At 42.4% G+C, this 27,446-nt stretch overlaps 2 protein-coding genes across 19 annotated transcripts in view; one reads left to right on the forward strand and one right to left on the reverse strand.

Moving 5' to 3' along the window:
- The first annotated feature begins 29 nt into the window (after positions 1–29).
- On the forward strand, positions 30–23,803 carry ZSCAN12 (zinc finger and SCAN domain containing 12). Of its 7 annotated transcripts, XR_008480971.2 has the most exons (7): positions 30–114; positions 1,223–1,694; positions 7,770–7,914; positions 8,746–9,892; positions 17,843–18,233; positions 19,412–19,521; positions 19,654–19,902. XR_008480971.2 is itself a non-coding variant. In XM_054254700.2 (5 exons), exons 2-5 carry the CDS (start codon positions 1,290–1,292, stop codon positions 17,961–17,963), a joined length of 1,818 nt encoding a protein of 605 aa, XP_054110675.2. In that variant the 5' UTR covers positions 30–114; positions 1,223–1,289; the 3' UTR covers positions 17,964–19,335. The 7 variants fall into 7 exon arrangements, 1 of the variants encoding a protein (XP_054110675.2); XR_008480970.2 differs by having other exon boundaries at positions 19,412–23,803; XR_013533567.1 differs by having other exon boundaries at positions 8,746–10,068; positions 19,412–21,306.
- ZKSCAN3 (zinc finger with KRAB and SCAN domains 3) overlaps positions 19,139–27,446 on the reverse strand; it is a 34,993-nt gene continuing 26,685 nt past the window's right edge. For 8 of the 12 annotated variants that reach the window (XM_078368075.1, XM_078368073.1, XM_078368076.1 and 5 more), the window contains one exon: positions 24,251–27,350. In XM_078368075.1, coding sequence (XP_078224201.1) covers positions 26,491–27,350 — 860 coding nt within the window. In that variant the 3' untranslated portion in view covers positions 24,251–26,490. Of the gene's footprint in view, positions 23,787–24,250; positions 27,351–27,446 lie in introns of those variants that run through there. The other 4 variants (XR_004741460.3, XR_013533569.1, XR_008480972.2 and 1 more) reach the window with 1 other exon arrangement.

The following is a 27,446-nucleotide window of genomic DNA, read 5'->3' on the forward strand; positions in this document are numbered from 1 at the left end:
GCCGCTTCCGGCCTTTGTGGATCACTTTTGATGGGTTCCGCTTCCGGAAAGGGTTGGAGGCCTCCGCCCTTCGCTCGCTAGGAGGGAGTCCTGTGCTGGCGCCGGCGGCCGCAGGTGAGCAGTGTTGTCCTTTGTGCGGGGCGAGCAGGTGGGCGGGAGATTGCCGTATTCCCGCCGGTGGGCCCCTCAGGCTCTGGCTGGTGTAGAGGGCACCCCAGTCCTCCCAATCCCGGGCGGATCCGCGGGAAGCTCTCCCTCCCCAAAGTGCGTTGGGACCCTTTGGGGATGAGGGGTCGGTTCCCAGTGTCTGCGGCAATTCCCGGCTGTAAGGCTCATACCTTCCAGGTTTGCCTCGGGCTGTGTATCCTTGGGGTCAGCGCTTGCCGACGTTCCTGGACAGTGGCGAGTCGCCCACGCTGGCCTGCGTCCTAGGGACCCTTTCCTGGGCCTGCCTCACTTCAGATTATAATCACAGACCGTGAGGGTGGAGGGATGCCTTAAAGAGTAACCTCTCGCTTTATAAATGAAGAATGAGCAGAAAGATTAAGTCCCTGAGGAAATACATTTGCATTACTTTGTTGCTTTTATGATTTCACGGTTTCCAGCAGACATCTGGACATTTAAAAGATAAAAGTAACTAATCAAGGGTGTCCCAACCTTTCATCATTATTATTTACTTATTCTGAATGTTAGTTTTATTCTATTTGTCTTTCATTTAGGACCAAATGAGAATAAGTTTACTAACAAGTCTTACTCTTCTTAAAGTCCTGAAACAACTCGGCGCCTTTCCTCAGTCTTTCTCTTTAAATTGGTCAAATTTTAAGTCTTTTCTATCCTGAAACAACTCGGCGCCTTTCCTCAGTCTTTCTCTTTAAATTGGTCAAATTTTAAGTCTTTTCTATCCTGAAACAACTCGGTGCCTTTCCTCAGTCTTTCTCTTTAAATTGGTCAAGTCTTAAGTCTTTTCTATCCTGAAACAACTCGACACCTTTCCTCAGTCTTTCTCTTTAAATTGGTCAAATCTTAAGTCTTTTCTATCCTGAAACAACTCGGCACCTTTCCTCAGTCTTTCTCTTTAAATTGGTCAAATCTTAAGTCTTTTCTATCATAGTATTTTTCTGAGTATTGTACATTAATCTGGAGGCCGGCTTTCCAAGTTCTCAGCACTTGCAGTTCTCCTTTATGGTGTAGCTTGTATTAATAATAATGTCTTACTCCTCAGGATGGTCCAGGAAGAAATTTTCCAGGGAGATCTTACTTGAAACACCAATAGTTCTTGCACAGCTGAAATGGCATCCACTTGGGCTATCCAGGCCCACATGGACCAGGATGAACCTTTGGAAGTAAAGATAGAGGAGGAGGAGAAGTTTACCACCAGACGGGACTGGAACCTGCATAAAAACAGCAGCCATAGCAGAGAGGTCTTCCGTCAGTACTTCAGACAGTTGTGCTACCAGGAGACATCTGGTCCCCGTGAGGCTCTGAGCCGACTCCGAGAGCTTTGCCGTCAGTGGCTGAGGCCAGAGACCCACACCAAAGAACAGATCCTGGAGCTGCTGGTGCTGGAGCAGTTCCTGACCATCCTACCTGAGGAGCTCCAGGCCTGGGTGCAGGGGCAGCATCCAGAGAGTGGGGAGGACGTGGTGACTGTGCTGGAGGATTTAGAGAGAGAGCTGGATGAGCCCGGAGACAGGGTGAGAAAGAAACGATGTGACTTCTGCTTGAGAAAAGATAAATTGTGGATTTCTGTGCCAGAGTGAAGAAGAGCCATTTTTTCCACAAAGCATGTTCTTGACAGTTTGATGCACCAGAAAGGGGCATGAGTTTCATGGAAAATTGGCTAATGCGCTAAACTTATTTGTAACTTTTCTGTGGAAGGATTTTATATTTCTTTACTAAGTTACAAAATTCTGTTTGATAAACATACTGCTCATCTTAGAAGACTTCTAAGGCCAGGTATCAGATGAAAGCAGCAGGATGGGAAGCAGCCTCTTGAAAGGGCATCCCTCTATTGCACAATACAAATAATTAAGAATTAAGGTTTTGCAGATATATGCATTGCTCTGACTCTATTACAAGATGTTAAAATGGAGAAATTAAGTATTTCAGGGATTGAGATGTGGGAGTACAATGGAAAGTTAGTGAGGAGAGCAGGGCAGGGATCCATGCTGCTTTGAGTAGTAGAAAGCCCAGTTAGATTAGAAAGGGGAATTCTGAGTAGAAGAGTTGAGATAGCGTCCAGGACCTTGAATCTCAACGATTGAGATTTTATTCTGTAGGACAGACCCCCCCCCCAACCTTTTCTCCTTGAGTCTAAATGAGCTTCACTAATTGTAATATGTAAAAGAGAATCAAATTATGCAGAACTTTTTTGTTTTCTTTTTAACAATAAAATAAGACAGTGTTTCTCAACCAGTGCCGATTTTGTGCCCCGGAGGGCATTTGGCAATGTCTTGGGACATTTTTGGTTGTTACAACTCAGGGAGGTGCTGCTAGCATCTAGTGGGTAGAGAGGGCAAGGCTGGTGCTAAACATCTTACAACACAAAGGACAGCCTCAGACAAACAATTATCTGAACCAACATGTCAGTAGAGGCAACACTAGGAAACCCTGTTATAAAGAGTTGGAAACTTAGTGAAACGATAAAACAGAAGTATCATCTAGCACTGTGATAGAAAAGACAGTAAAGAGGGTAGGCACTAGGAAACCCTGTTATAAAGAGTTTGAAACTTGGTGAAATGATAAAACAGAAGTATCATCTCGCACTGTGATACAAAAGACAATAAAGAGGGTAGGAACATGGCAAAAAGATCTTAGTTTGAAACAGGATCATGAGTCTGGGCGCGGTGGCTCATGCCTATAATCCTCACACTTGGGGAGGCCAAGGCGAGTGGATTACCTGAAGTCACAAGTTGAAGACCACCCTAAAAATACAAAAGTAAGCCAGGCGTGGTGGCACGTGCCTGTAATCCCAGCTACTTGGGAGGCTGAGGCAGGAGAATCACTTGAACCCAGGAGGCAGAGGTTGCAATGAGCCAAGACTGTGCCATTGTACTCCAGCCTGGGCAACAAAGTGAGACTCTGTCTCAAAACAAAAACAAAGAAAGAAATAGGATCATGAAAGTGTGATTACCAAGGATGAGGCTTATCTTAGGTAAGAATTGTTTGGAAGTGATGACAGATCTATTAAGTAAAGAAGGAAGAACCAATGGAGAAATCTTTACAGAGCAATCTAAGCTAAACACTAGGGATTTCAAGCTTGAAAGACTAGTATAACGGCTTCTGGGGGCGCTACAGGGAAAACAGTTGGGTGGGTGGAGGGATAACATGGGGAGAAATGCCAGGTATAGGTGATGAGGGGATGGAGGCAACAAAACACCTTGCCATGTATGTACCTGTGCAACAATCCTGCATGATCAGCACGTGTACCCCAGAATCTGAAGTACAACAATAATAATAATAAATAAAATAAAAAAGCGCTAGTATAATGGAGACATTCCTAACAAAGACTGTAGGCAATTACTAAGTACATACTTACTGAATATCTGTTTGGACTAGGTCCTATTTAGGGCACCGTGAATGTAACAGCGAACAAAGCATGGGAGGTTGCAGCTGTCATGTAGATTCTACTCTACTGAGGAGAGACAGATAGTAAAGTAAAAATCGACAAACCAGCCTGGGCAATATAGTGAGACCCCCATCTCTATAAAAATACAAAAATTAGCCAAGCACTGTGGCAGGTGTCTGTAGTCCTAGCTACTTGGGAGGCTAAGGTGGAAGGATTGCTTGAGCCTAGGAAATTGAGGCTGCAGTGAACTGAGATCATGCCACTGCACTCCAGCCTGGGTGACACAGTGAGACCCTATCTCCAAAAAAAAATACAAGATATAAGTGACAGTCAAATGTGCTCAAACAACAATGATAAAAGCAGAGAAAAGGAATGGTGAAAGAAATGGGGACAGCCCTGTTTTTGGTAGTCTTGTCAGAGAAGGCTTTTCAGATAGGTGACATTTACAGGAGAAATCTGAATGGAAAGAGCAAGCCACACAGCTATCAAGGATGACAGCATTCAGGCAGAGGGTCAATTTTTTTTTTTTAGATGAAGTCTTGCTCTGTCACCAGGCTGGAGTGCAGTGGCACAATCTCAGCTCACTGCAGCCAAGTTCAGATGATTCTCCTGCCTCAGCCTCCCCAGTAGCTGGGACTACAGGTGCACACCACCATACCCAGCTAATTTTTTTGAGACAGTGTTTCACTATGTTGGTGAATAGAGACGGGGTTTCACCATGTTGGCCAGGATGGTAAGATTTCTTGACCTCATGATCTGCCTGCCTCAGCCTCCCGAAGTGTTGTGATTATCAGTGTGAGCCACCATGCCCTGCCAAGGCAGAGGATTTTAAAGTGAAAATGTACTTGTCATGGTAGAGATGTAGTATTTGTCAAACAGGAGATGAAATAAAATGGTTCTAAGATTGATTATATTGTGTCAGAACTTGTAGGCCATTGTAAGAATTTTGAATTCTGAGATGGACAGTCATTGGAGAGTTTTTAAATAGAAGAGAGATATAATCTGACTTGAATTTTTAAATGATCACTCTGGCTACTATGTGAAAGTTCCACAGTGGGGCTGGGGTAGGCACAGGGGTCAAAGGCAGAAGCACGAAACCATTTCAGGAGCAATGATCATAAGCAATATTCCAGGCAAGAGATACTGGTGACTTGGTCTAGAGTAGTAGCAGTGGAAGTGGTAAAATGTGATTGGATTCTGGATTTATTTTGAAGGAAGAGCTTGAGAGGATTCATTTTTATATAAAATGTGGGATATGAGAGAAAGTAAAGGATTATGCCCATTTTTTTGGTCTGAACATCAGATAGAATGGATTTGTCATTCATAGAGATGGTAAAGACTGGGAGAGAAGTGGGTTTGGGATGGAGGGACAGGAATCAAGTTAGGGTTTGGGCCGGGCGCGGTGGCTGATGCATGTAATCCCAGCACTTGGGAGGCCGATGCGGATGGATCACCTGAGGTCAGGAGTTCAAGACCAGCTGGGCCAACATGGTGAAAGCTTGTCTCTATTAAAAATACAAAAATTAGCTGGGTGTGGTGCCAGATGCCTATAATCCCAGCTACTCCGGAGGCTGAGGCAGGAGAATCCGTTAAACCTAGGAGGCGGAGGTTGCTGTGAGCCAAGATCTCACCACTGCACTCCAGCCTGAGCAACAGAGTGAGACTCTGCCTCAGAAAAAAAGTTAGCGTTTGCACATGTTAATTTTGAGATTCCTATTAGAATTCAAGCAGAAAAGGTGAGAAAACAACTGGATATAATGAACTGGAATTCAGTGGCAGGGTCTGTGCTAGAAATACAGAATTGGGACTTTTCGGAATATACATAGTATTTAAAGCCATGAGATAGGATGAGGTCATGAAAGAAGTAACCACCAGCAGAAACAGAGCAGCTTGGGAGGCACAGAGAGAACCAGAGCAGCCAGGGAGGCGCAGAGAGAAGCAGAGCAGCCAGGGAGGCGCAGAGAGAAGCAGAGCAGCCAGGGAGGCGCAGAGAGAAGCAGAGCAGCCAGGGAGGCGCAGAGAGAAGCAGAGCAGCCAGGGAGGCGCAGAGAGAAGCAGAGCAGCCAGGGAGGCGCAGAGAGAAGCAGAGCAGCCAGGGAGGCGCAGAGAGAAGCAGAGCAGCCAGGGAGGCGCAGAGAGAAGCAGAGCAGCCAGGGAGGCGCAGAGAGAAGCAGAGCAGCCAGGGAGGCGCAGAGAGAAGCAGAGCAGCCAGGGAGGCGCAGAGAGAAGCAGAGCAGCCAGGGAGGCGCAGAGAGAAGCAGAGCAGCCAGGGAGGCGCAGAGAGAAGCAGAGCAGCCAGGGAGGCGCAGAGAGAAGCAGAGAAGCCAGGGAGGCGCAGAGAGAACCATAGAAAGAACGGGATGCTCGGGAGGCACAGAGAGAACCAGAGAAAGAACGGGATTCTTCGGTGCTGGCAAAGTCAGTTGGTTTTAAATGTGTCGAATTTGTATTGCCAATCAGCTCATTCCCTGAAAGCATTGCAGGAGGCATCTAATGGAGTTTACAGCTTGATTTCTGAGGCCTGACCAGAGATCCAGGAATAGAAGGCACAGCTCACTGTACTGGCATTTCCCCCCCCCACTTCCTTTTTGCAAAATGTGAGATATCAAAACATCGTTTTCTGTACATCTGAGATAGCATTCTGCTGATTCTGGCTTTTATTCTGAAAACTGAGACTACAAAATGAAACTGTATCAGGGAAATAGAGGCAGTGTATATGGTGATTTTTTATTTATAAAGTTTAACCTTTGAAGATAATAAGGAAGTAATTTGAGAGTCCGTTGTATGACAAGCAAGGTGCTTTATACAAATGACATTTACTATCTCGGAGACAGTAAGTAATGGGCCCAAGGTCACAGAGCCACTAAAGAAAGAGAGAGAGTAAGTAATGGGCCCAGGGTCACAGAGCCACTAAAGAAAGAGAGAGTAAGTAATGGGCCCAAGGTCACAGAGCCACTGAACTAAGAGAGAGAGTAAGTAACGGGCCCAGGGTCAGAGAGCCACTAAAGAAAGAGAGAGAGTAAGTAATCCATGTGATTCCAAATCCCTGCTTTTTACAAGACCATGCTGGGGAAACCTGTTACTTTTAAATGCAAGAGGAAATAGGCACATGGAAGCATGGGAGCCACCCAGTGGCTGAAATTGCTGAATAAATGAGTTAGTTCACTGAGGGAGCAAGGGTCAGGGGAAGCCAAAAGTGATGGGACTAAAGGCAAAGTGGAGATGTAAGCATTGAAAAAGAGGAGACATCGTCCTCTAAAACAGAAGAAATGGAGAAGAGTATGAGGGTGGAATGGGGAAAATGAAGAGGAGATGATTTCTGAGCTGATTGTGATCTTGGATACATACAATATAAGATAATCTTCCTGGAGAGAAGTGGAACGGGTACCTCAGAAGGGCAGAGACTATTGGGAATAGCTTCTGGAATGAATATGGAGGAGAGTTCACCCCTTTCCTTCTTTTCCCTGTCTTTCTTCTCCCACCCTCTTTCTCCTAATCATTTGTTCCCTTGTACTTTTTTTTTTTTTTTTTGAGATAGGGTCTCTTTGTCACCCAGGCTGGAGTGCAGTGCTGTAATTGTAGTTCACTGTAATGTTGAACTCCTGGACTCAAGCAATCCTCCTGCCTCAGTCTCCTGAGTTGTTAGGACCACAGGTGTGTGCCACCATGCTCAGATAATTTTTCATTTTGTTGGGGGAGATGCCTAGGCTGCTCTCAAACTCCTGGCCTTAAGCAATCCTCCCACCGTGGTGTCCCAAAGCTGCCTTTCTTTTTTATCATTTGTCTACATTATTTGCCTTTACATCTCCCCTTTCCTTTTCCTCTTTCTCTCTTAACGTTTTATTTCACCCTAAGTTCTATCTTCTTTCCTTTCTGCCTCATGTCACCTTCTTTTTCTTCTCTCCTTTGTTTTGTCTTACTCACTTTCCTTTCTCCACTTCTTTGAGCACAAGACAAAGAAATCAAAGTGACACAACCAACATACTTTACTGGTAACAACAGGAGAAATTACTTCCGGGTGGAGAAAAGAAGGTTCCCCAGAAAAGGTGACATTTACATTGGCCTTGAAGAATGGGTAGGGTTATGGCAGGCTTGTACTGAGAAAAAAGGTCGTTTCAGGTCTCAGCCGCTGCCACAGATAGGACACTTTTTGTTTTCTGTTGTCAGAGTGAGTCTGTCAGCGATATCTCGTTTTCCTCAGGTCTTGCCTCACACTAAGGAACAGGAAATGTTCTTGCAGGAGATGGTATCTCTAGGAAAAGAAGGAGAAACCAGTATGTCCCTCCAGTCCATGAAAGCCCAGCTAAAGTATGAATCTCCGGAACTTGAATTCCAACAGAAGCAAGGTAAAGAAGAAAGACCCATCTTGGGAGGAAGGGGAAGATGGGTAGCACAAGACGTGGGGGCTTTTTTGTACTTGCTACTGTTTCTGATCATTAAAGTCAAAGAGGCTCTCTTGGAATCTAATGGCTCATACAGACTCCCAGACAGCCTCGTGTGTCACTCTTCAACTCTCTTTTTTCTATATTCATATTCTTCTGAATTCTGGCTTTAGCACTTAATTTATTCCTTCTGATATTTATCTCTCTTTATACTGACCTCCTTGCTATTTTCAGCCTTTGCCCCATCAGACAATACCTCTGTTTTCCACTTGCACTAAATCCTTTCTCCTTCATTAAATAAGCCTTTGCTCCATTACATTCACAACTGTCAGATGATTCACACACAAAAGAATTGTATACTTACAAAGAAAAGGAATAATAAAATAAATGTTGCAAAACATTAAAAGTTGGTGAATGTGTGAAAGACCCTCTGTCTTATTTCTATTTTCTCAATATTTTTTCATTTTCATTTAATTTTTTAAATAGATAAAAATGTACATGGCTCAAAAACAAAACATTTTTAAGTTATTTAATGAAAAGTTTCTATTCTACCCAATTTTCCTAGCCACCTAGCCTCCTGCCCCTACTCGGAAATAAGTTGTCACTGATACTAATTTTTGTGTGTTCCTCCACATATTTTTTGATGCATATGTTTTCCATATTAAAAATATATATTTTCCTCTATCACTAAGATGGTAGAGTCTTGCGTTTTTTATTTTTTAGCAGTTGCTTAATATTAAAATGTATAGATACATTTTAAAGATATAAAAGGTAACATTCATGATCCCTTCTTAGCTTTAGATATTGAGACTGGAAATGAATGTGGGAATTTAAAGCAAGAAGTTTCTGAAGAAATGGAACCTCATGAGAGTACACCCAGTAAATCTGAACATGCTATGTCCCAGTCTGTTAGGTGTAGAGAAACTTATGAACCTGAAGAAATAACAGAAGAGCCCTCTGCACACTCCAGAGAAGTTAAACAACCTACCTGTGATGAAAATGGAGTAAGCCTGACTGAGAACTTGGACCGTACTGAACATCAGAGAATCTGTCCAGGAGAAAAATCTTACGGATGTGACGACTGTGGAAAAGCTTTTAGACAGCACTCACACCTCATAGAACATCAGAGGATCCATACTGGAGACAGACCCTACAAATGCGAAGAGTGTGGAAAAGCTTTCCGTGGGAGAACTGTGCTCATTCGACACAAAATAATCCACACTGGAGAGAAACCATATAAGTGTAACGAGTGTGGCAAAGTCTTTGGCCGGTGGTCAGCTCTTAACCAACATCAGAGACTTCACACGGGAGAAAAACACTATCACTGTAACGAATGTGGCAAAGCCTTTAGTCAGAAAGCAGGCCTCTTTCACCATATCAAGATCCACGCAAGGGACAAACCTTATCAGTGTACTCAGTGTAATAAAAGCTTTAGTCGGCGTTCCATACTTACTCAGCATCAAGGAGTTCATACCGGCGCAAAGCCCTATGAGTGCAACAAGTGTGGAAAAGCCTTTGCTTATAACTCATCCCTTGTTTCCCATCAGGAAATCCACCACAAAGAAAAATGCTATCAGTGTAAGGAATGTGGGAAATCCTTCAGTCAGAGTGGCCTTATTCAGCATCAGAGAATTCACACTGGGGGAAAACCCTACAAATGTGAGGTCTGTGAAAAAGCCTTTATTCAAAGGACAAGTCTCACAGAACATCAGCGAATTCACACTGGAGAAAGACCCTATAAATGTGATAAGTGTGGGAAGGCGTTTACTCAAAGATCGGTCCTCACAGAACATCAGAGAATCCACACTGGAGAAAGGCCCTACAAGTGTGATGAGTGTGGGAACGCCTTCCGAGGAATCACCAGCCTCATTCAGCATCAGAGAATCCACACTGGGGAGAAGCCCTACCAATGTGATGAGTGTGGAAAAGCCTTCAGACAGAGGTCAGATCTTAGTAAACACCAGAGAATCCATAATAGAGGTGGTCCCTATATATGTAAAGAGTGTGGGAAATCATTCAGGCAGAACTCAGCTCTTACTCAACATCAGACTATCCACAAAGGAGAAAAAGCTGTTTCCGTGCGATGACTACAGGGAAGTAATCACAGAGTTCAGGCTGGTGAGAAACACTATTTAGCTTTATAATATTTGGGGCAAAAGTTCAGCCACCATTGCTGTAAGGAAACCTCAGATGTTTATAAGAATTCACTATGTGCTACCCATTGTATTAGGTGCTGTGGAGAGTGAGAAGATCACCCCAAACTCTTAAAGAGTTTATCGTTTGGAATAGGTAAGGTCCATGTATTTAGTTAAATAAGACTACGGGAGACTAGAATTGATGCTCAATGTCGACTCAAAGTGGCACTGTGTAGACTATAAGTGTTGTAAACTCTAAAGGACATGTTACTTTTTCTTAGAGTGGTCAGGAAAGATTTCTATTGAAAATAAGGATTTGATGGGCAGACTTAGCAGCCAAAAGGGAGAAAAACAGACAAAACAAATGTAAGCCAAAGTAAGAGCGCATTGATCTGGAAGCATCGGGGAAAAGAGTAGCCAGCCTGAAGTAAGAGTTTCATGCAGATTGGGCAATCAATAGCATTAAGCTGGGAACAGCCTGGGGACAGACTCTAAGAAGGCCAGAGTGTGAATAATTTCATCTAATACTTTATAGGACTTTGACATTTACAGAGCACTTTTCTCATTTAATTCCTAAAATACCTCAGTAAATCAAAAGCATTATCCATTTAAAGAATGAGAATACTCTTGCCTGTGGAGATGGTGACACAGCTAGAATCCCACAAAAAGAAAAGAGGAGTAACCTAAGTGCAGGTCTCCTGACTTCTAGTCCTGGCCATTGCGCTAGTGAGCCTCCAACTTTGATGAACCTCAAAATCACCTGTGGAGCTTGTTTCACAGGCCTGAATCCCACTATTCTGCTTCATTAGGCCTGGGATGAGAGTCGAGAATCTTCATTTTTATAGCTTCCATTTTAAAGTTTACTTAATATACTTTAAAAATTTAAGAAACGTTGAGTTGAATGACAGCTCACTTCACGGTTGTCTGTGAAGTGGGGAAGCTTGAACATAGTCCTGTAAACTAAAGGCCATTGCACATTTTTAGCACAAGGAAATCCTTACAGGGAACATGTACCACCTCCTCTTTGGAGTGAACAGAGAATTAGACCACCATTGTGCCAAAAAACTAGGATTAGGGTTTAAGGTGGTCTTTCCATCCCTTCAAATTTAAGTATTCAGAGAAAAAGAGACAGGCCTACATTCCAAGGGCCTTCTGATTGTGAGCCCTTGTGTTGTTTATTTAGGGGATGGCTTGGTGCTCTTCTCTGCTTTGCTTTTTGCCTCCTTTTGTTTCCCAGATCTCATATTGCCATTACGTTCTGAGTTCCCTAATCATTGCTCTTGACGACTGATTTACTTTGAGCGCATAAAAGGACCCCAAATTAGAGATACTATCCCTTGGGCTTCTGAAAAATGAACCAACTGAAAACTGGTTGACTCTAACCTTGTATTGTTGAGTAAAAATTCTGCTTTGGACATGGCTCCTGATCTGTATTTTTTTTTTTTTTTTTTTTTTTTTTGAGACGGAGTTCCACTCTTGTTGCCCAGGCTGGAGTGCAATGGCATGATCTCAGTTCACCACAACCTCCACCTTCTGGGTTCAAGCAATTCTCCTGCCTCAGCCTCCCGAATAGCAGGGATTACAGGCGCATGCCACCACACCTGGCTAATTTTGTATTTTTAGTAGAGATGGGGTTTCTCCATGTTGGTCAGGCTGGTCTTGAACTCCTGACATCAGGTGATCCGTCCACCTCAGCCTCCCAAAGTGCTGGGATTCCAGATATGAGCCATCGCGCCCAGCCCTGATCTGTCATTTTATTTACAGAAATCATTCTTAATCTCTACTGAGATGGCCTGTTATTTCCTTCCTTTTCTACCCTGCCACAGCAAGCTCCACACTTTTCTGGGACTAACTTCCTACTACACCCAACGTAACTCCAGTCCTCTCTTCTCCTCACACTAGCTGCTCAATGGCTTTGAAGTGCTGAGACGTTGACAAAAGGGGAAGGGGAGAAATCAAAGAAGGGTAATCTGCATTCTTCTTAGTTAAGGCCCACTCCTAATTACCTTTCTATGCAGCCCTTGGTCTTTGTCCCATCTCTTCACTCCTGTAATGTACTCCGTTCCAATTTTGCTAGTGCCCCTATCTCTCGCCTCTCTATCCATAAACGCTGTACAGAATTTTTATCCCTGGATTAGCACCAGAAGAGTCTCTGGTCCTATAGGAATATGTATGTTTCTAGCTAAGTTGTAAATATGAACACATATTCCCATAGAAATCCTAATAGTATAAGTATTATAATTCAGGCAAATTAGGGCCAAATTGGCTTCTGGGATTGGAACTTACATGACTTTCTGTACGGGAAAACCTTGAGCTCATGACAGACAGAGGCAAGTGAACAGTTGGAAAACAACTTACTCATAAGTTGAAGAGTGCTTAGCTAGGCTGTTTCATAAGCCCAGCGTTGGAGTTGCATGCAGAAGGCATTGAGGCAACTGGGATTGGAAATCTGTTTTTTTTCCTCCAGGAAACAAGGAACCCAGTGTGAGCCTGGGCGCTCTGAGGCTATAAGTATGTGAGACCTATGCTCTAACTAAGTTTACCCTGCCTCCCTTTTCGCACATAATTAGAATGCAAACTTGTAATCAAACCAAGGTTCAGCTGCTGCGCTCCAAAGCCAAGACTCAGCAGAGAAGAGAGTTGGTGAAAGGAAAAGCAGATTTATTCGGAGAGCCAGCAGCCTGAGGCAATGGTAGACTAGAGTTCTAAAGTACCATCTTAAGTCAGTACAAATGTTAGGCTCTTTTTATGTTAAGGGCAAAGGAGTGAGTTGGGATGAAGAGGTAACATCTGACCACAAACATCTTGGCGCCAGCAAGAGTCCAAGGAGGTTGGGAACTTGGTTGTTACTGGTTGGGTCATAATGCGCCTATAAATCTTTAACTATGTAGTTGTTTACAGACTTTTTAAATCCCAGAGTTAGTTTTTAAAACTACATGATTGCGCTTTCTGCATATTGTCTCAGTGCTCTAAAATTGTCCTGGCCTACATGGAGGAATGGGTAAAGGCTCCTTATACAAAAGTGGAGTTAGTTATGTTAGCTCTTTTGCTTTTTCACTGTTAGAAATTCTTCTCAGCGGAGGGGACTTTGCTTAGTGATAAGAACCTGTATGAGAATGTTCTCCTTACCAAACGGGCTATACATATTCCTTATCTGATTTTACAGACTCGTTATCCAAACTGAACTTACCGTTCATAGTAACTTCAGAGCCTCTCTTTTAATCTGACTGCTCACTGAAATGCAATCCTTGTTTTAAAGTTGCCTTTACTTGGGGTCTTTCCAGTTCATTTTCTGCTTAATATGTTCTGTCAATGCGCACATTCCTCCATTTGCCTTTCTTCACACTATCAATCTTTTTTATATACCTAATATTATAAAGAGACCATAAACAAAGACTTAATGGAAATGCCTGTTATATAGGAGGGTACAGTTTATACTTGTTTAAAAATAAATGTGAAGGCCCGGCACAGTGGCTCATGCCTGTAATCCCAGCACTTTGGGAGGCCAAGGTGGGTGGATCAGAAGATCAAGAGATCGAGACCATTCCTGGCCAATATGGTGAAACCCCAACTCTACTAAAAATACAAAAAGTAGCTGGACATGGTGGCATGCACCTGTAGTCCCAGCTACTCGGGAGGCTGAGGCAGGAGAATTGCTTGAACCCGGGAGGTGGAGGTTGCAGTGAGCCGAGATTGTGCCACTGCACTCCAGCCTGGTGACAGAGTAAGACTCTGTCTCAAAATAAAAATAAAATGTAGGGGTTTTATTCTGGTTATTTCTTATGCTTAAATACAGTTGCAGTACCAAAAAAGGTGGAGTGACATGGAACTTCCAGGCAGGCATCAAAGGGGATTAAACTAGCTATCTAGGATAAAGAGAAAATGCAGTAGAATAAGGCTACTAATTGGAGCCAAATTGGCAATATGGGGAAATTGAAGGCCCTGAGGGGCAAATGGAGGACATGCCATGTCGGATATGGAATAGGAGTGCTACCTTGGGGAGTGCAGTGAACACAATGCCTTGTGATGAAGTCAAGTACATTTCATGGATAAAGTATAGACGTGGTGTGACAGTGACAAGATGCTAGAAACCGGAAACCTCTGAAGCATCTAATGTATGTGGATTTTGAAATAAATAACAATAATAGGGGGCAGGGTGGAAAGGAAGAATATGAAAGTGAAGCAGGTCTAAGGTAGAAGTGATGGTCATGGGTTGTAGTAACAACAGCCACATAGAAGTACCTGGTACAAGACTCAAATGAATCTAATATTAAGGGTAAGACTGACTGGTTCTAACTGGTTTTTCTAATTGGTTCAAGGTAAACAACACATTAAATGTTTACGGCAAAAGGCATGGAGAGGTTGGGGAGAAGCCAACTTTCTAAAGTAATGAGAAGTGAAGTGAGTTTTTATTCACAGACCCGGGCTGTGGATTCCACAGAGTGCCGTGGGAAGGAACTGCAGAAGAAAAAAGAATGTGGCCTCCTTCCAAAAGTAAATTGTATTAAGAGGTTGCCAGAGTTTGAGGAAGGAGATGAAGCTGATGAGGAAGGACAGTGCGAGTGAGCAGGGCTCTGAATTGAGACGTGTCAACTGCATGATGAGGTTGGTTGTAGAGACCTCTAAGATGCAAGAGCTTAGACAAGTCTGGACTCCTGTACTCAGCACAGAAGCAGCCTCTTCTGTTAATCCACAGTGGGTTACTGACTGCAGAGCTGTTACAGTCACAGCTGTTCTGACTGGCCATCTTTTGGAATAGAGGAAAGGGTAGTGATAATACTGCACACTTATTAACTGCTTACTAAGGGCCAGGCATTACTACATGCTTTACTTGCATCATTTCACTTTCAGCTGGGGAAACTGAAATAGATAAGTGAAATCTGCTCAGGGTCACAAAGATAGTAAGCAGTCGGGCCAAGATCTGAACCCAAGCAGCCCAGTTCCAGAGTCCATACTTTTAACCTGTGAATACACTTCCTCTGTTTATTTCAGCTGAACAAACCATGTGCTGCAGTGGTAATTCAATGTCTTGAGTCATTATCTATAAAAACTTTTCATCTCCAGGCACTGTTCTGAAAAATGATTCAGAAAGTCCTAGAGTCCAGACACCTCAGGTAACAATATTACCACCCTCTCTACATACCACATCTTGGCTGAGGTGTGGCGAGCATCAACAGCTCTGCTTCTCGCTGCCTGCACAGCAGGGGTGTTGCAGGGGACATTCCACTTTAAAAGTGGGCTCTTTATATGAAAAGATCAGCCTTCCTAGCTTAGAACCATAAATCAGTCTGCATTGTTCTCACAGAATGAGGAATATTTGGCTGTCGGCATTGTTCTCACAGAATAAGGAATATTTAGCTGTCTAATTTAAAATGGAAAGATTTAAAGGTATGTCCCCATGAGTTAATAACTCATTATGGATCTATCTTTAATGAGTGTTTTTAGAAGTGATTTTATATTAGGAGATACTTCTTTGACTTAAGAATGCATACACATATTTTTCTTTGCTTAAGATTGACCACTTTTACAATTCACATGGTGTCCTTTCTAATTCCACAAGGCCAGAATTTGAGCAAGTGCTTGTTCAACCTAGACATAAGAATTCCATAGCCTTTAATTGAATCTCTTCCCAACTTTTATCCTTTAAACCAAGAAGTTCTTACACCACAGCCACTCCAGCTTCTCATTTTATTGGAATTTCTGTGGATCGTCTCCCTCTCAAATGTTCTGCGTGTGTTAGGTAAGGAGTCCTCACGTTATTTTTTTTTACATGTATAGTATTTCTATATATATATTCATATGTAAAAAGTATATATTAATATATATATATATATATGGTCTGAGGTATATAATTTGATGTTGACAAAGCCAACCGTAAGTGTTTTAAACTTTTCAGTTGACTAGCCCCCAACTCACACTGTAACACCACCATTTAGAGCCAGCAGTTTTCCCTTGATTACATGGACAGTTGATTCTCCTCACACGTTAAAAACACCATTTAGGTATCTGAAACCCATCGGTCAAGGCCCTCAGAGCTTTCACCCATCAAGTGCAAGTTGATCTGTAGTGTGTATGTCTGTTTGCTCCTGCCAGTCACCTTCTTAAACCCAGCTGGCCTGCTCCTGGAAGTCCCAAGAGGGGCTCCAGAGTGGAAGATATTTGTAATCTCTGATTCATGGTTACCTCATCATGACTCCTCTTCAAGCTTGGTGTGCATACCTTAGTGTTTTGATCTAGTGCCTTAGTTCTGCCTACTTCAGTAATGAATTTAGGAGTAGATCTCTCCCCATTTCATCCCTGATAAAGATTGAGAACTTGACAGCTTCCTGTGGCCAAATTCCCTACTTATTCCTGAGATAGGGTTTAAGAACCTGGATTCTAGAGACAGATTGCCATGATTCGAATCTCAGCTTACTAGCTAAATGACTTTGGGCAAGCGATTACGTTAAATGTAAAATGGCAACGATAATAGGACCTATCCAGCTGGGCAGTTCCGTATATTAGATGAGTTGACAAAGTGCTTAGAATACTGCTTGGCACATTAGCGCCTTATAGCTGCTCGTGTTCTGATTGTTGCTGTGGGCTCTCTCAAACGCTTTGGCTCTAGATGCCAGTGCCCCAGGTCAGAGTTTAACATGCTGCCAGTTTCCCACAACTGCTGCACAGTCCTCCTGGCCCTGGGACAAAAGCTCCCACCCAGGTGTACTTCTGCTTTCCTGCCTGGGGACCTGATGAACAGTGGCCGGCAGAGGACACTTACCGCCCAAGTTGGAAAGGAGAGATTTCTTCCCCTTTGTCTCCGCCCGTTAGTTCTCAGAGGTAACTAGCAGCCCAGGGTGTCCGCAGTTTTACTTCGGAGCTGCTCTTCCGACGTTCTGCAGCAGGAAGGCCGGCCTCGCGGGGGTCTGACGCGCCGCGGCCTGGGAGCCTGGGTCCCTGGGGTTACCTGACTGCTCAGCTGGGGCTGGGTAGGGCCGGGCAACCACAGAGAGGAGAAAGCCTCCAGAATCCTAGAGAAGCCGAATGCTGAGCCTGCCGTGGACGGCGGCAGGACCTGAAAGTACCGAAATTCCCGGCCTTTGTGATGAACCTTTGGAGGCGGTTGGCCTCAGGTTCCTGCCCTCCAGCCCTTCATTGTCTCTGCTGAGGTCGGGCTGGATATAGGTTGAGAGCTGCTGGGGAAGTTAAAGACGACTTTCAAGTTTTGAGGTATCAGGAAAACTGGCTGTTGAGGAAAAGGGAGTCTGGCTTCCCAGTTTTGGTAAAAGGAAAGTTGGGTTCATTTGGGGAAATTATATGATTCATGATCTTCCCAAGATCGACGCTGAGTACAAGACAAGACAGAATGCACCTAGCCGTTGTGTGACTTTGAGCAAGTTAATCCCTCTGTGCCTCAGGTTCATTCCTCGTGAGAGTATAGCTACTTAAATGGCTGCATGCATAGTGAATTTTAAGTAATAACAGCTATTGTTATTTTTCATTTCTGATGTTCTTATCCCTGCCGTTTATATGGGATATTTTGAATTGGGGAGCCAAGGGAAGAGGGTCATGATCTTTAAAGTTTTATTAATATAAACTTTCGGAGAGTCAAAGGCTAGCAGATGCGGCTAATAATTTGCAGTCACTCTTGCTTTCTTAATTTAGCTTGCTGACACAGAGTTCCATTTTCCTTCAGTGCCATGTTCAGATAAGTGAGCTCCTGGCTAAAGAGCTAAACAAAATTTAGTTTCTGTTAACATTGTTATTGTATGCCTCAGGAAGAAGACCACCTACAAGGAAATACTTCGGAAAAATCACTGTGAACCCCAAGCTGGAGTGGATCTTCTCCTGAGCTCTCTCATTCCAGAATGGCAGTCGTGTTGTAGGAAACATCTCTAATAGTGACTGAGGGTAAAGGAAGAAGGCTTCACATTGTTATGATGTGGATATGGCTACCTGGACTTCACAGAGCTGTCAGAAACCTTGGGAAGCTTTGCCAGTAGTTCCTGAGGCCAGAAATATATGTGCAGAAGTGGGTGCTGGAACAGGTCCTGGCCCCTGCTTATGAAGCTGCAGACATAGGTAGGATAATATCCAGAATGTGGAGAGGAGGCAATCCGTGATGCTGGAGAAGTTGGAGACACAGCTTGAGTGAAGGACAAACCACAGGTGGGAAACGTTGGGAGGATTCACTTATGGCTTGACTAGCAAAAGCTTTTGGGAATAGGATAGAAAGCAGCAAACCTCAACTTTAGGATCCACCAGATGTCTCTGGAACCATATCCCAACATTTCCCTCTTGGGTTTTAGTTCTCCTGCTATTTATTAAGTGCATCTCTGGGGCCTTCTCTTTCTATATTGGGTTTTTTGTTTGTTGAGTGTTTTATCTTAGGGTTTAGCTTCAAATTCCATTTCCCAAGACCATTTTTATCCCATTGCCTTTAGGTCTCAGGCTAAAGGATGGAACAAGTTATGCTTATGACAGAGATAGTACCTTGGAATCAAAGGTTTCAGATCAAACCTAAGAGTCGTAGTTTACCTCTGATTGCCTTTTGATGTGAAAGATGATGAGAGAACATCTCTGGAGAGAAAGAAGAGAAAAGTCTCACAGGGGAATCTTTTAGAACTTTTAGTGGCGTCCTCTCCCCAAAAACCTTGCCTCTACCCTTCTCGTAGGGGATTGGGGTTTTGGCTTTTTGACCCATTTAACTCCTTTAGCTTCAAAGTGTTGCTTTCTTTGTTGTAGACATGAATATTACCTAGAAAAGTTACTTCTCACTGTGGATTTTCCGGTTTACTGGTTGCCCCACATCAGATCGGTATATATTTTGAAACTGGTGTAGCTATTACTGTTTCAAGTTAACTTTGGTCATATCTGGTTGTTTACTGACCCACTCAACAAATATCTACTGAACATTTTGTAGGTCTATAGTAGTAGCCAGTACATATCAGTAAGTAGAAATAGTCCTTTTAACTGTCCTTAGCAAATTAACCTTTCTCTTCGTTTCATGATACTCCTTGTTTCTCAGCTTTGGATTCAAACTGATCTTAACTTTTTTGATTATACTTTCGTGATTTCTTTTGTTGCCACATTTTGTGAAAAGTTTTCCTACACCTCCAGTCTCTTTCTGCCTAGCTGTCTCTTCTCACCCAAATTGGACCCCCCTATTCCTACTCTGCCACGTGCCTTCTTGGACATGTCACAAAAATGAGATGCTTGTTTAGAGTCTTAGAAAAGACATGCACTTTAAATAAAAGTGGGTTTTATTTTTATTCGCTGTGCTCTATCATAAATCTCATTTCGGAAGAGGCAACTGACATTTGAATTGTCTGTGCGTTTTGTTTTAGATGGTGTTACTGAGAAAGGAAACTAAGGACTTGGCTCCAAAACAAAAACATTCTGCAGATGCTGAGTTTTGTGGGGTGGGGAATGTCTGATGAACTGCAACATCCATGCAGTAAGTATGGGAAAAGCTGTAGTTTCTGGGGAATCGTGACTCAGCATCATGGAGTCCACAATTCAGAGAATCTCTGCAATCAACAAGTTTTGAAAGGCTTTTGTTTATAGTGGATCCCTCTTTTTCCCCCAGAAGAACCACTACAAGGAAAAATGCTATCCTTATAAGGAATGTGGGAAAGTTTTCAGCCACATGGCCTTATTTGACAACAAAGAATCCATGTAAGAGATTGCATAAATGTGATAACTGAGGAGGCCTTTGTCCAGCAAGGAAACCTTATACAACCTTGTTTGACAAATGGAGGAAGACCTTCACCCAGAGGCAAGGACTGACTGTGCACCAGAGAATCTGCACAATAAACGTGACGAATGTGGAAATGCTTTCCATTGTGTACCAGCTTTCTTCAGCATTGGAGAGTTCTCACTAAAGGGAAACCCTGCCAGTGTTCGAGTATGGAGAAGCCTTCAGAGGTTGGACCTTGGGAAAAATCAGTGAATTCATATTAGAGAGACTCTTATAAATGAGAGGACTGTGGGAAGTTATATGGACAAAAATCATACCTCAACAAGGGAGTTTCCAGTTTTGAAAAGTTAATATAATTAATATAAGTAGGCAAGGTGTATGGGAAATGAGTATTCTAAAATGCTAATTTTAGCCAGTAAAAACATTGAGTGTCTTAGGTCAAGAAAAGGAAATATTAGAAGTTATTTTTCTTTTCCAGAGGGTTCTGTAAGTAGACGCAACCAGGACTTTTGAAATGAAATAACTTGCCTCTCTGGATTTGTGATCTGCCTCCCGGATGATTATCTCTGCTTTGGAGGACAGGTCTTTTTCTTCATGCCTGCTCTAGTATCATATATTTAATTCATTCAGCAAGTGCACCCAGTAGTATGATTGTCTACTGTTTACTGTAAACATATATATTTTCTTTATGGGCTGAGCAGGCTTGTGTTTGTACCCTGGGACACAAAAATCACATATATAATGTTTCAATAAGTGTAGTGAAAAGAACTCGATTATTGAATTGCTGGGTATTTCTGTAAATTTGAGACTGCCTTTATATTCTCCAATACAAGACCATGTAGGTATCCCGTCAGAGAGTATATTTTTCCAGGTTTGGCTTGTTTATTTCATGTATTTTGAGATGGAGTCTTGCTCTTGTTGCCCAGGTTGGAGTGCAATGGCACTATCTCAGCTCACTGCAACCTTTGCCTCCTGAGTTCAAGCAATTCTCCTGCCTCAGCCTCCTGAGTAGCTGGGATTACAGGTGCCCACCACCACGCCCTACTAATTTTTGTATTTTTAGTAGAAACAGGGTTTCATCCCAGAGTGCTGGAATTACAAGCGTGAGCCACCGCACTCAGCTATTTTTTTAAGATAGAAAAATATACTTCACATATAGTCTATTGACAGATAATGACTGATACTTTTTTCATATAGATAACACATAATACACATTGTGAAGGCTAATACATTAAGTAACTTGCTTATTATTTTCTGTTCTAAAACCTATAGGCAAAAATATGAAAGAATCTTTAGAGGCTGTGAATAAGTTGAATGTAGCCCAATCTCTACCCATGATGAGAGAATGCAGCTTATATATTTTATAGTAGGGCACTAAATTCAGGAACCATGTATTTCAAAACTTTTTAGTGATTATCTCAGAATTCTAGGTTTCTCTGTACTGCACATACCTAAATTTTTTGCATAGGTATTATTAATACATTCATTATTTTAAAAGATGGACAGCATTCAGTAAAAGGCTTTTCCAGTATCTGCAAATCACACAATTTTTTTCTTTATTACTATTATATAAAATGATTTCCTAATATTGAGCCAACCTTGCATTCCTAGAACAAACCTCAGCCACGGCATGTTATTTTCTTAATGTGTTAATGGGTTTACTTGTTAATATTTTAGTTAGTACATTTTCTTCACTATTCATGTGAAATTGGTCCATAATTTTTATACCATATTTTTCAGGTTTAGATTTTCACTCTTAACTTGCATCATAAATATAATTTAAGTCTGTGTTCATTTTTAATGCTTTAGAACAATTTATTAAGCATCAGATCTAGCTAGTCTTAGAAGGATAGTTTCTGATGTGAAACCCTTGAGTCGTATGCTTTTTTGTGGGATAATTTCTGGTAATTTCCTCTATTCTATGAAAATGATCTTTTCAGGCTATTTATAATGGGTTCCACTTTGGTAATCTTTGCCTTGGAAATTACCCATTTCATCAAGACTTTCAAATGTATTTGCCTAGAATATGCAATGTAACCTCATGACTTTTAAAACAAATTTTATTTATTTTATTTTTTTAGAGACAGGGTGTTGCTCTAGACTGGAGTCCAATGGTGCAGTCATAGCACACTGCAGCCTTGAACTCTGGTCTCCCAACTAGCTGGGACTACAGGCATGCAGCACCACACGGAGGTAATTTGTTCGTCTATTTGTCTTTTGTAGAGACAGGGTCTCTTTGTTGTTCAGGCTGGTCCTAAACTCTTATCCTCAAGCGATCCTCCTGCCTCAGCCTTCCAAAGTGCTGCAATTACAGGCACGAGCCACCATATCTGGCTTCGTTATGACTTTTTAAACAGCTTTACTGAAGGAGATTGATATGTAATGAACTGCATACGTGTACAGCTTGTTAAGTTCTAACATGTTTACACCTGTGAAACAATCACTGCCATCAATATGTCACCCAAAAAAGTTTCCTCGTGTCCCTTGATAATTTCTCCCACCCTTACCTGGACTCTTCCCTGCTCTCCAAGCAACCTATATTCAGCCTTCTGTTGCTAAGGTGTAATGAATGAATTAGTAAAAAGATTAGCTAATTAAGCCATTATTACTTAATACTTTAATCTTGGGTGTTTTACAGTTAATCCAATGATAAAAAATTGTGGCAGAGAAGGCCCTCCTGGATCTCCTTGAAGGGAAGTACCTGGACCACCCAGAATTTTTGTAGATTCCTCCTGAAAGGATGACAAGTTGTCTCCACCCATACTCCCATTCAGATCATTCTTTCTTTTATATTTATAAACTAGAAATTATTTAATATCTCTAACTTACTTTCCTGTTTCTTGTTAACTCTTGAAAAGCTTAACTAGCAGTTATACTTTAAATGGAGGGAGGTACAAAGCCTCATTCCTCGTTAGAGGAAATTGTCTCGTGACAGCCTCATGGTAGGTAGGGAGGTATGTGGGAAACGGCCTTCTATCAGCTCCTCACAAAACCTACCGTGCACTCATGTTCTAGGTGAGTTACGGTGCTTAGATCAGCTAGTGTTAAATCCTCGTCTGTGTGGCTCATATGAAGACATGCAAGTTGCCAGGCAGCCATGGTGCAGTCATTCTCCTAAAGGAAGAGCTATTAAGTCTGTTAAGTCTCACTAAAGTGAGAACAGAAATGCATAAAATGCCTTAGAAGAACGAAGTCTGTTTAGGGTTTTTGTTCTTCGAGGGCAGAAATAATGTCTTGTTCATCTTTGATTCTTTAGCATTTGACCTGACATAATAATGTGAATACTTTGGTCTCCAGCAATCACTGTCAGGAGATTTTACGTTATGTTAATAATACAAAAGAACAAGTAGAACCAGCCAATTTTCAGAATTATTCATCAGTAAATCTGCTAGATGCTAAGGATACAATGGTGATACAGTTTATCTCTTGTCCCTCAGCCTGCCTCATACCAGCCGTTCTATCCTGATCTGTAAGCTCAGTAGGGAGGCTACAAACATCATTTCCCAGGCTCCTATTGCCATTTGGAAGAACTTACAAAAGGGGGCAGCACAGGTTAAAGGTTTTAATGCTTTACTGAAATTGTAATACTCTACTGTAGTTTTAATGTTGAAACTATAGTATTGTAATGGCCAATTTTATGTGTCAACTTGACTGGGCCACAGAGTCCCCAGATATTTGGTCAAACGTTATTCTGAGTGTTTGATTTTGGATGTGATCAACCATTACCTCAGTAGACCAGGTGAAGCAGATTCCCTTCCCTAATGAGGGTGGCCCTCATCTGATTAGTTGAAGTTAGGAAGAAAACAAAAAAGATGATGCTACCTCAAGGGGTACGCCTCTTGACCATCTGGAGCTGGGACATCAGTCTTGTCTGGCCTTCAGACTCAAACTAGAACACTGACTCTTCTGGGTCTTGAATCTGCTGGCTTTTGACTGCTCACTCCGTTGGCTCTCCTACATCTCTAGTTTGCAGATCGGAGAACCTGGGACTTCTCAGCCTTGATAATCATATGAACCAATTCCTTCCAATAAATAAAAATATATACACAAACACATATATTATGTATAATATACATAAATTGATATTATAAATACAAATATATATGTATACACATACATACATATATAGACACAGACCCTATTGCTTCTGTTTCTCTGGAGAATGCTAAAATATATTCAGAAAGTTTAGAAATCATGCAATGCATTTTTCTCAATTTAAGAATCTACTCAAACAAAGTAACCATATGGTTTACTACTATAATACAAATAAATTACATTAGGATTTGCTAGATTTGTGTCCCCTAGATCCCTGAAAACCTTGAAGTGATCCTTTATGCCTTGGAAACTGGCATAAAAACAGGGATTTGGGTAGTTCTATAAAGGAGTTTGGATGAGGATTCAATTTCTACTAAACAAAATACACAGAGCAGGAGACAATATATCACAATGCCCAAATCATTAACTATAAAAGGTGACCAGAAAAATCTTTGAATTCCAGAGTCTTTAATTGATATTATAATATGGAAGAGATTGCTGGTGCCAGGCACCATGTGAGAAATGTGAGTAGATGCAATAATGAAAGCATATTTCTACAATAAGGAGAAGCGATTCTAACAAAAAAGGAACTGTCTTCCCACAGTTGTCACACACACACACAAGGCTTCTCTCCCCAGTGTGGGTTCTCCGGTGTTGGATCAGGCCTGAGCAGTGACTGAAGGCCGTGCTGCACTATTCACTTGGCTAGTGTGCTTCTTTTTGTAGGAATACGGTGAAGCGCTAACACGGAAGTCTGCAGCAGAACAGTCATTCCGAGACACTTTGGTAGAAACTGCCATTGAATGTTTACATAATAAATACTGATTGTATAATGCTGACTAAAAGTTTCCTCACTTCAATTCACAAGACTAAAATTTTGACTATCATGATGGGAAAAAAAGATGGGCTACACGGTGTGTTTAACAAAAAGTAGACAGCCTGAGGAGTTAAATTAATGGTTAAAATAGTCATGATGGAAAATGCAGATGCTGTTACCACACAGTGATTTTGGAATCAATGTATAAGAAGACCAAGACAGCCAGACATTAATAAAGGGGCTCTGAAACTCTAAGTGATACTTGTTTTAAATATTTGGTGTGAATCCACTGACCTGGAGAAAGTATGAACTTAGCAGGAATACGTTTTACACAGTTTACAGTGTGTGGTGGGTGGTAGGCAGGATAGGGTCTATTGTTTTAGAAGACGTTGGTTAGGCCCGAGAGAACTAAGGGAAGTAAGATACTGAGCATTAGAATATTTATCATTTTATTCTGACTTGATGATTGATTTTCACAGTGACTGAATAGGAAAGTGTCTTCTTTAAACAGTAGCAACAGGGAAACATTAAAGAATGAAATTTGCTGGGCCTACTCTGGCTGCTCAGCTGACCTCTCCATTTACCTTCCAATACCTGGACTTCCCTGCCCTGTTCAGCCCCATAGCTCCCAACTGTTAGGTTTCTGCTCCATGGTTGGGCCTGTGACAGCTACTTTGAATAAACCAGACACCCTCCACACACACACACACACACACACGAATGAAATTTGGGCTGGGTATGGTGGCTCACACCTATAATTCCAGTACTTTGAGAGGGTGAGGCAGGAGGATTGCCCAGGATTTTGACCAGCCTGGGCAACATAGTGAGACCCCATATTTAAAAAAAAAAATGCAATTCCATGGATGGTACACATTCATAATGATTTAGTGATAAGCTGTTTAAGGCATTTGCACCAGAACAGAATTCCTAGTCTGGTAAAGAAATATCCCGGTGGCTCATGCCTGTAATCCCAGCACTTTGGGAAGCCGAGGCAGATAGATCATGAAGTCAGGAGATCGAGACCATCCTGGCTAACACAGTGAAACTCCGTCTCTACTAAAAATACAAAAAAAAACTAGTCAGGCATGGTGGCACGCACCTGTAGTACCACCTACCCTGGAGGTTGAGGCAGGAGAATCGCTTGAACCCGGGAGGCGGAGGTTGCAGTGAGCCAATATCACACCATTGCACTCCAACCTGGGCAACAGAGGGAGACTCTATCTCAAAAAAAGAAAGAAAGAAAGAAAAAGAAATATGGATTCTTTCCATCACAGAAGCCCTGCCATTACCTCTGCTCTGCCTATGTACTTGGCAAAAAAATGCACTAGATTGAGTCACAATCTGGGTCAGAGAGTTAGACACAAGCACAAATGGCCTTGGTGAGTTCTTTAGAAACCTGGATAACATCAAATTTTCAGAGATATTAAGGTAATCTCACTGGTACATTCAACAAACATTTATTAGCACCTGCGGAAAAGGCACAGAGGGGGATATAAGACTGTGAATCTGACCAACTGTGGGGGATTTGTTAGAGTCAAAGAGAATGGTCAGAGAACCCAACTCAAAGTACTGGGTTAGGGAGAGTAGCCAGTCTAAACATCCGATTAATTCCACCGGAGAGAATGAACCGTTTCAGGTCTTACCTCTTCTAGACAACTTTCCCATAGTCTCCTATCAAGGGTGTTTTGATTCCATTGATTCCAAACACCTTCTAGAATTTAGAAGATACTTCATCTAACCCAGCCTATATTTTCTAACACCTGATGATGTGTAGTGGTAAACGAAGCCCAGTACACAATTTCTGTAATCAAGACTCCAGGGTGAGTGGCTTCAGATCGGTCACAACTGAGCACTGACTCGCATGTACGGCGTGGTCACTGTGATAGGATGTTTCTCCCTGCGTGACTTCTCTGATGTTGAACAAGGTATGAGATTCGACTGAAGCCTTTTCCACATGCGTCACACTGATAGGGTTTCTCACCAGTGTGGATTTTTTGATGTTCAATGAGGCCTGAATTCTGAGTGAAACTTCTTTCACACTCACTACATTTGTAAGACATGGGAGTTTCAACATTTTCCAACTGGCTTTCCATCCTACTTTTCCAGGCGTCTCCCTGCTCAGGCTCCTGAACATTTTTATCCCCAGTATGAATCCTCTGATGTCTCAGGAGATGTGAACTTCGCCTAAAGGCTTTGCCGCACATATTGCACTGATAAGGCTTCTCCCCAGTGTGGATTCTGTGATGTTCAAGGAGGCTGCAGCTCTGGCTGAAGGTCTTTCCACAGTCATCACACTCGTAGGGCTTCTCCCCAGTGTGGGTTCTCTGGTGTTTGATAAGGTCTGAGCTGTGACTAAAAGCCTTGCCACATTCTTCACACTCATATGGCTTCTCACCAGTGTGGACTCTCTGATGAATGACGAGGGCAGAGCTCCCAATGAAGGCTTTGCCACACTCCTCGCATTCGTAGGGTTTCTCACCAGTATGGATTCTCCTGTGTTTACTCAGGCCTGAACTTTGAGCAAAACTCTTTCCACATTCATGGCAATAATGTCGCCTACTCCCCACGACATTTTTCTGCTTTCTTTGTAACCTGCCCTCCTGTTCAGCAGCTTCTGCACATGTAGGAATCTGGACAATGTCTTCACTCAGGTGGCACGATATCTTCCCATGCTCCTTTTCTGGAAGCTCCTCGGCTGGAGGCAAGTCCCTGCTCTGAGTCTGTATTTCACCACCTAAAACAACAAATGGCCGGCAACTGTGGGCTACACCCTGCCATGGGAGGAAAGCTCTGTGATTAGTACCAGGGAGGCAGAAATGACCGAGGTCTA

The sequence above is a fragment of the Callithrix jacchus genome, chromosome 4 (assembly GCF_049354715.1).
Source record: "Callithrix jacchus isolate 240 chromosome 4, calJac240_pri, whole genome shotgun sequence".
Classification (NCBI taxonomy): domain Eukaryota; kingdom Metazoa; phylum Chordata; class Mammalia; order Primates; family Cebidae; genus Callithrix; species Callithrix jacchus.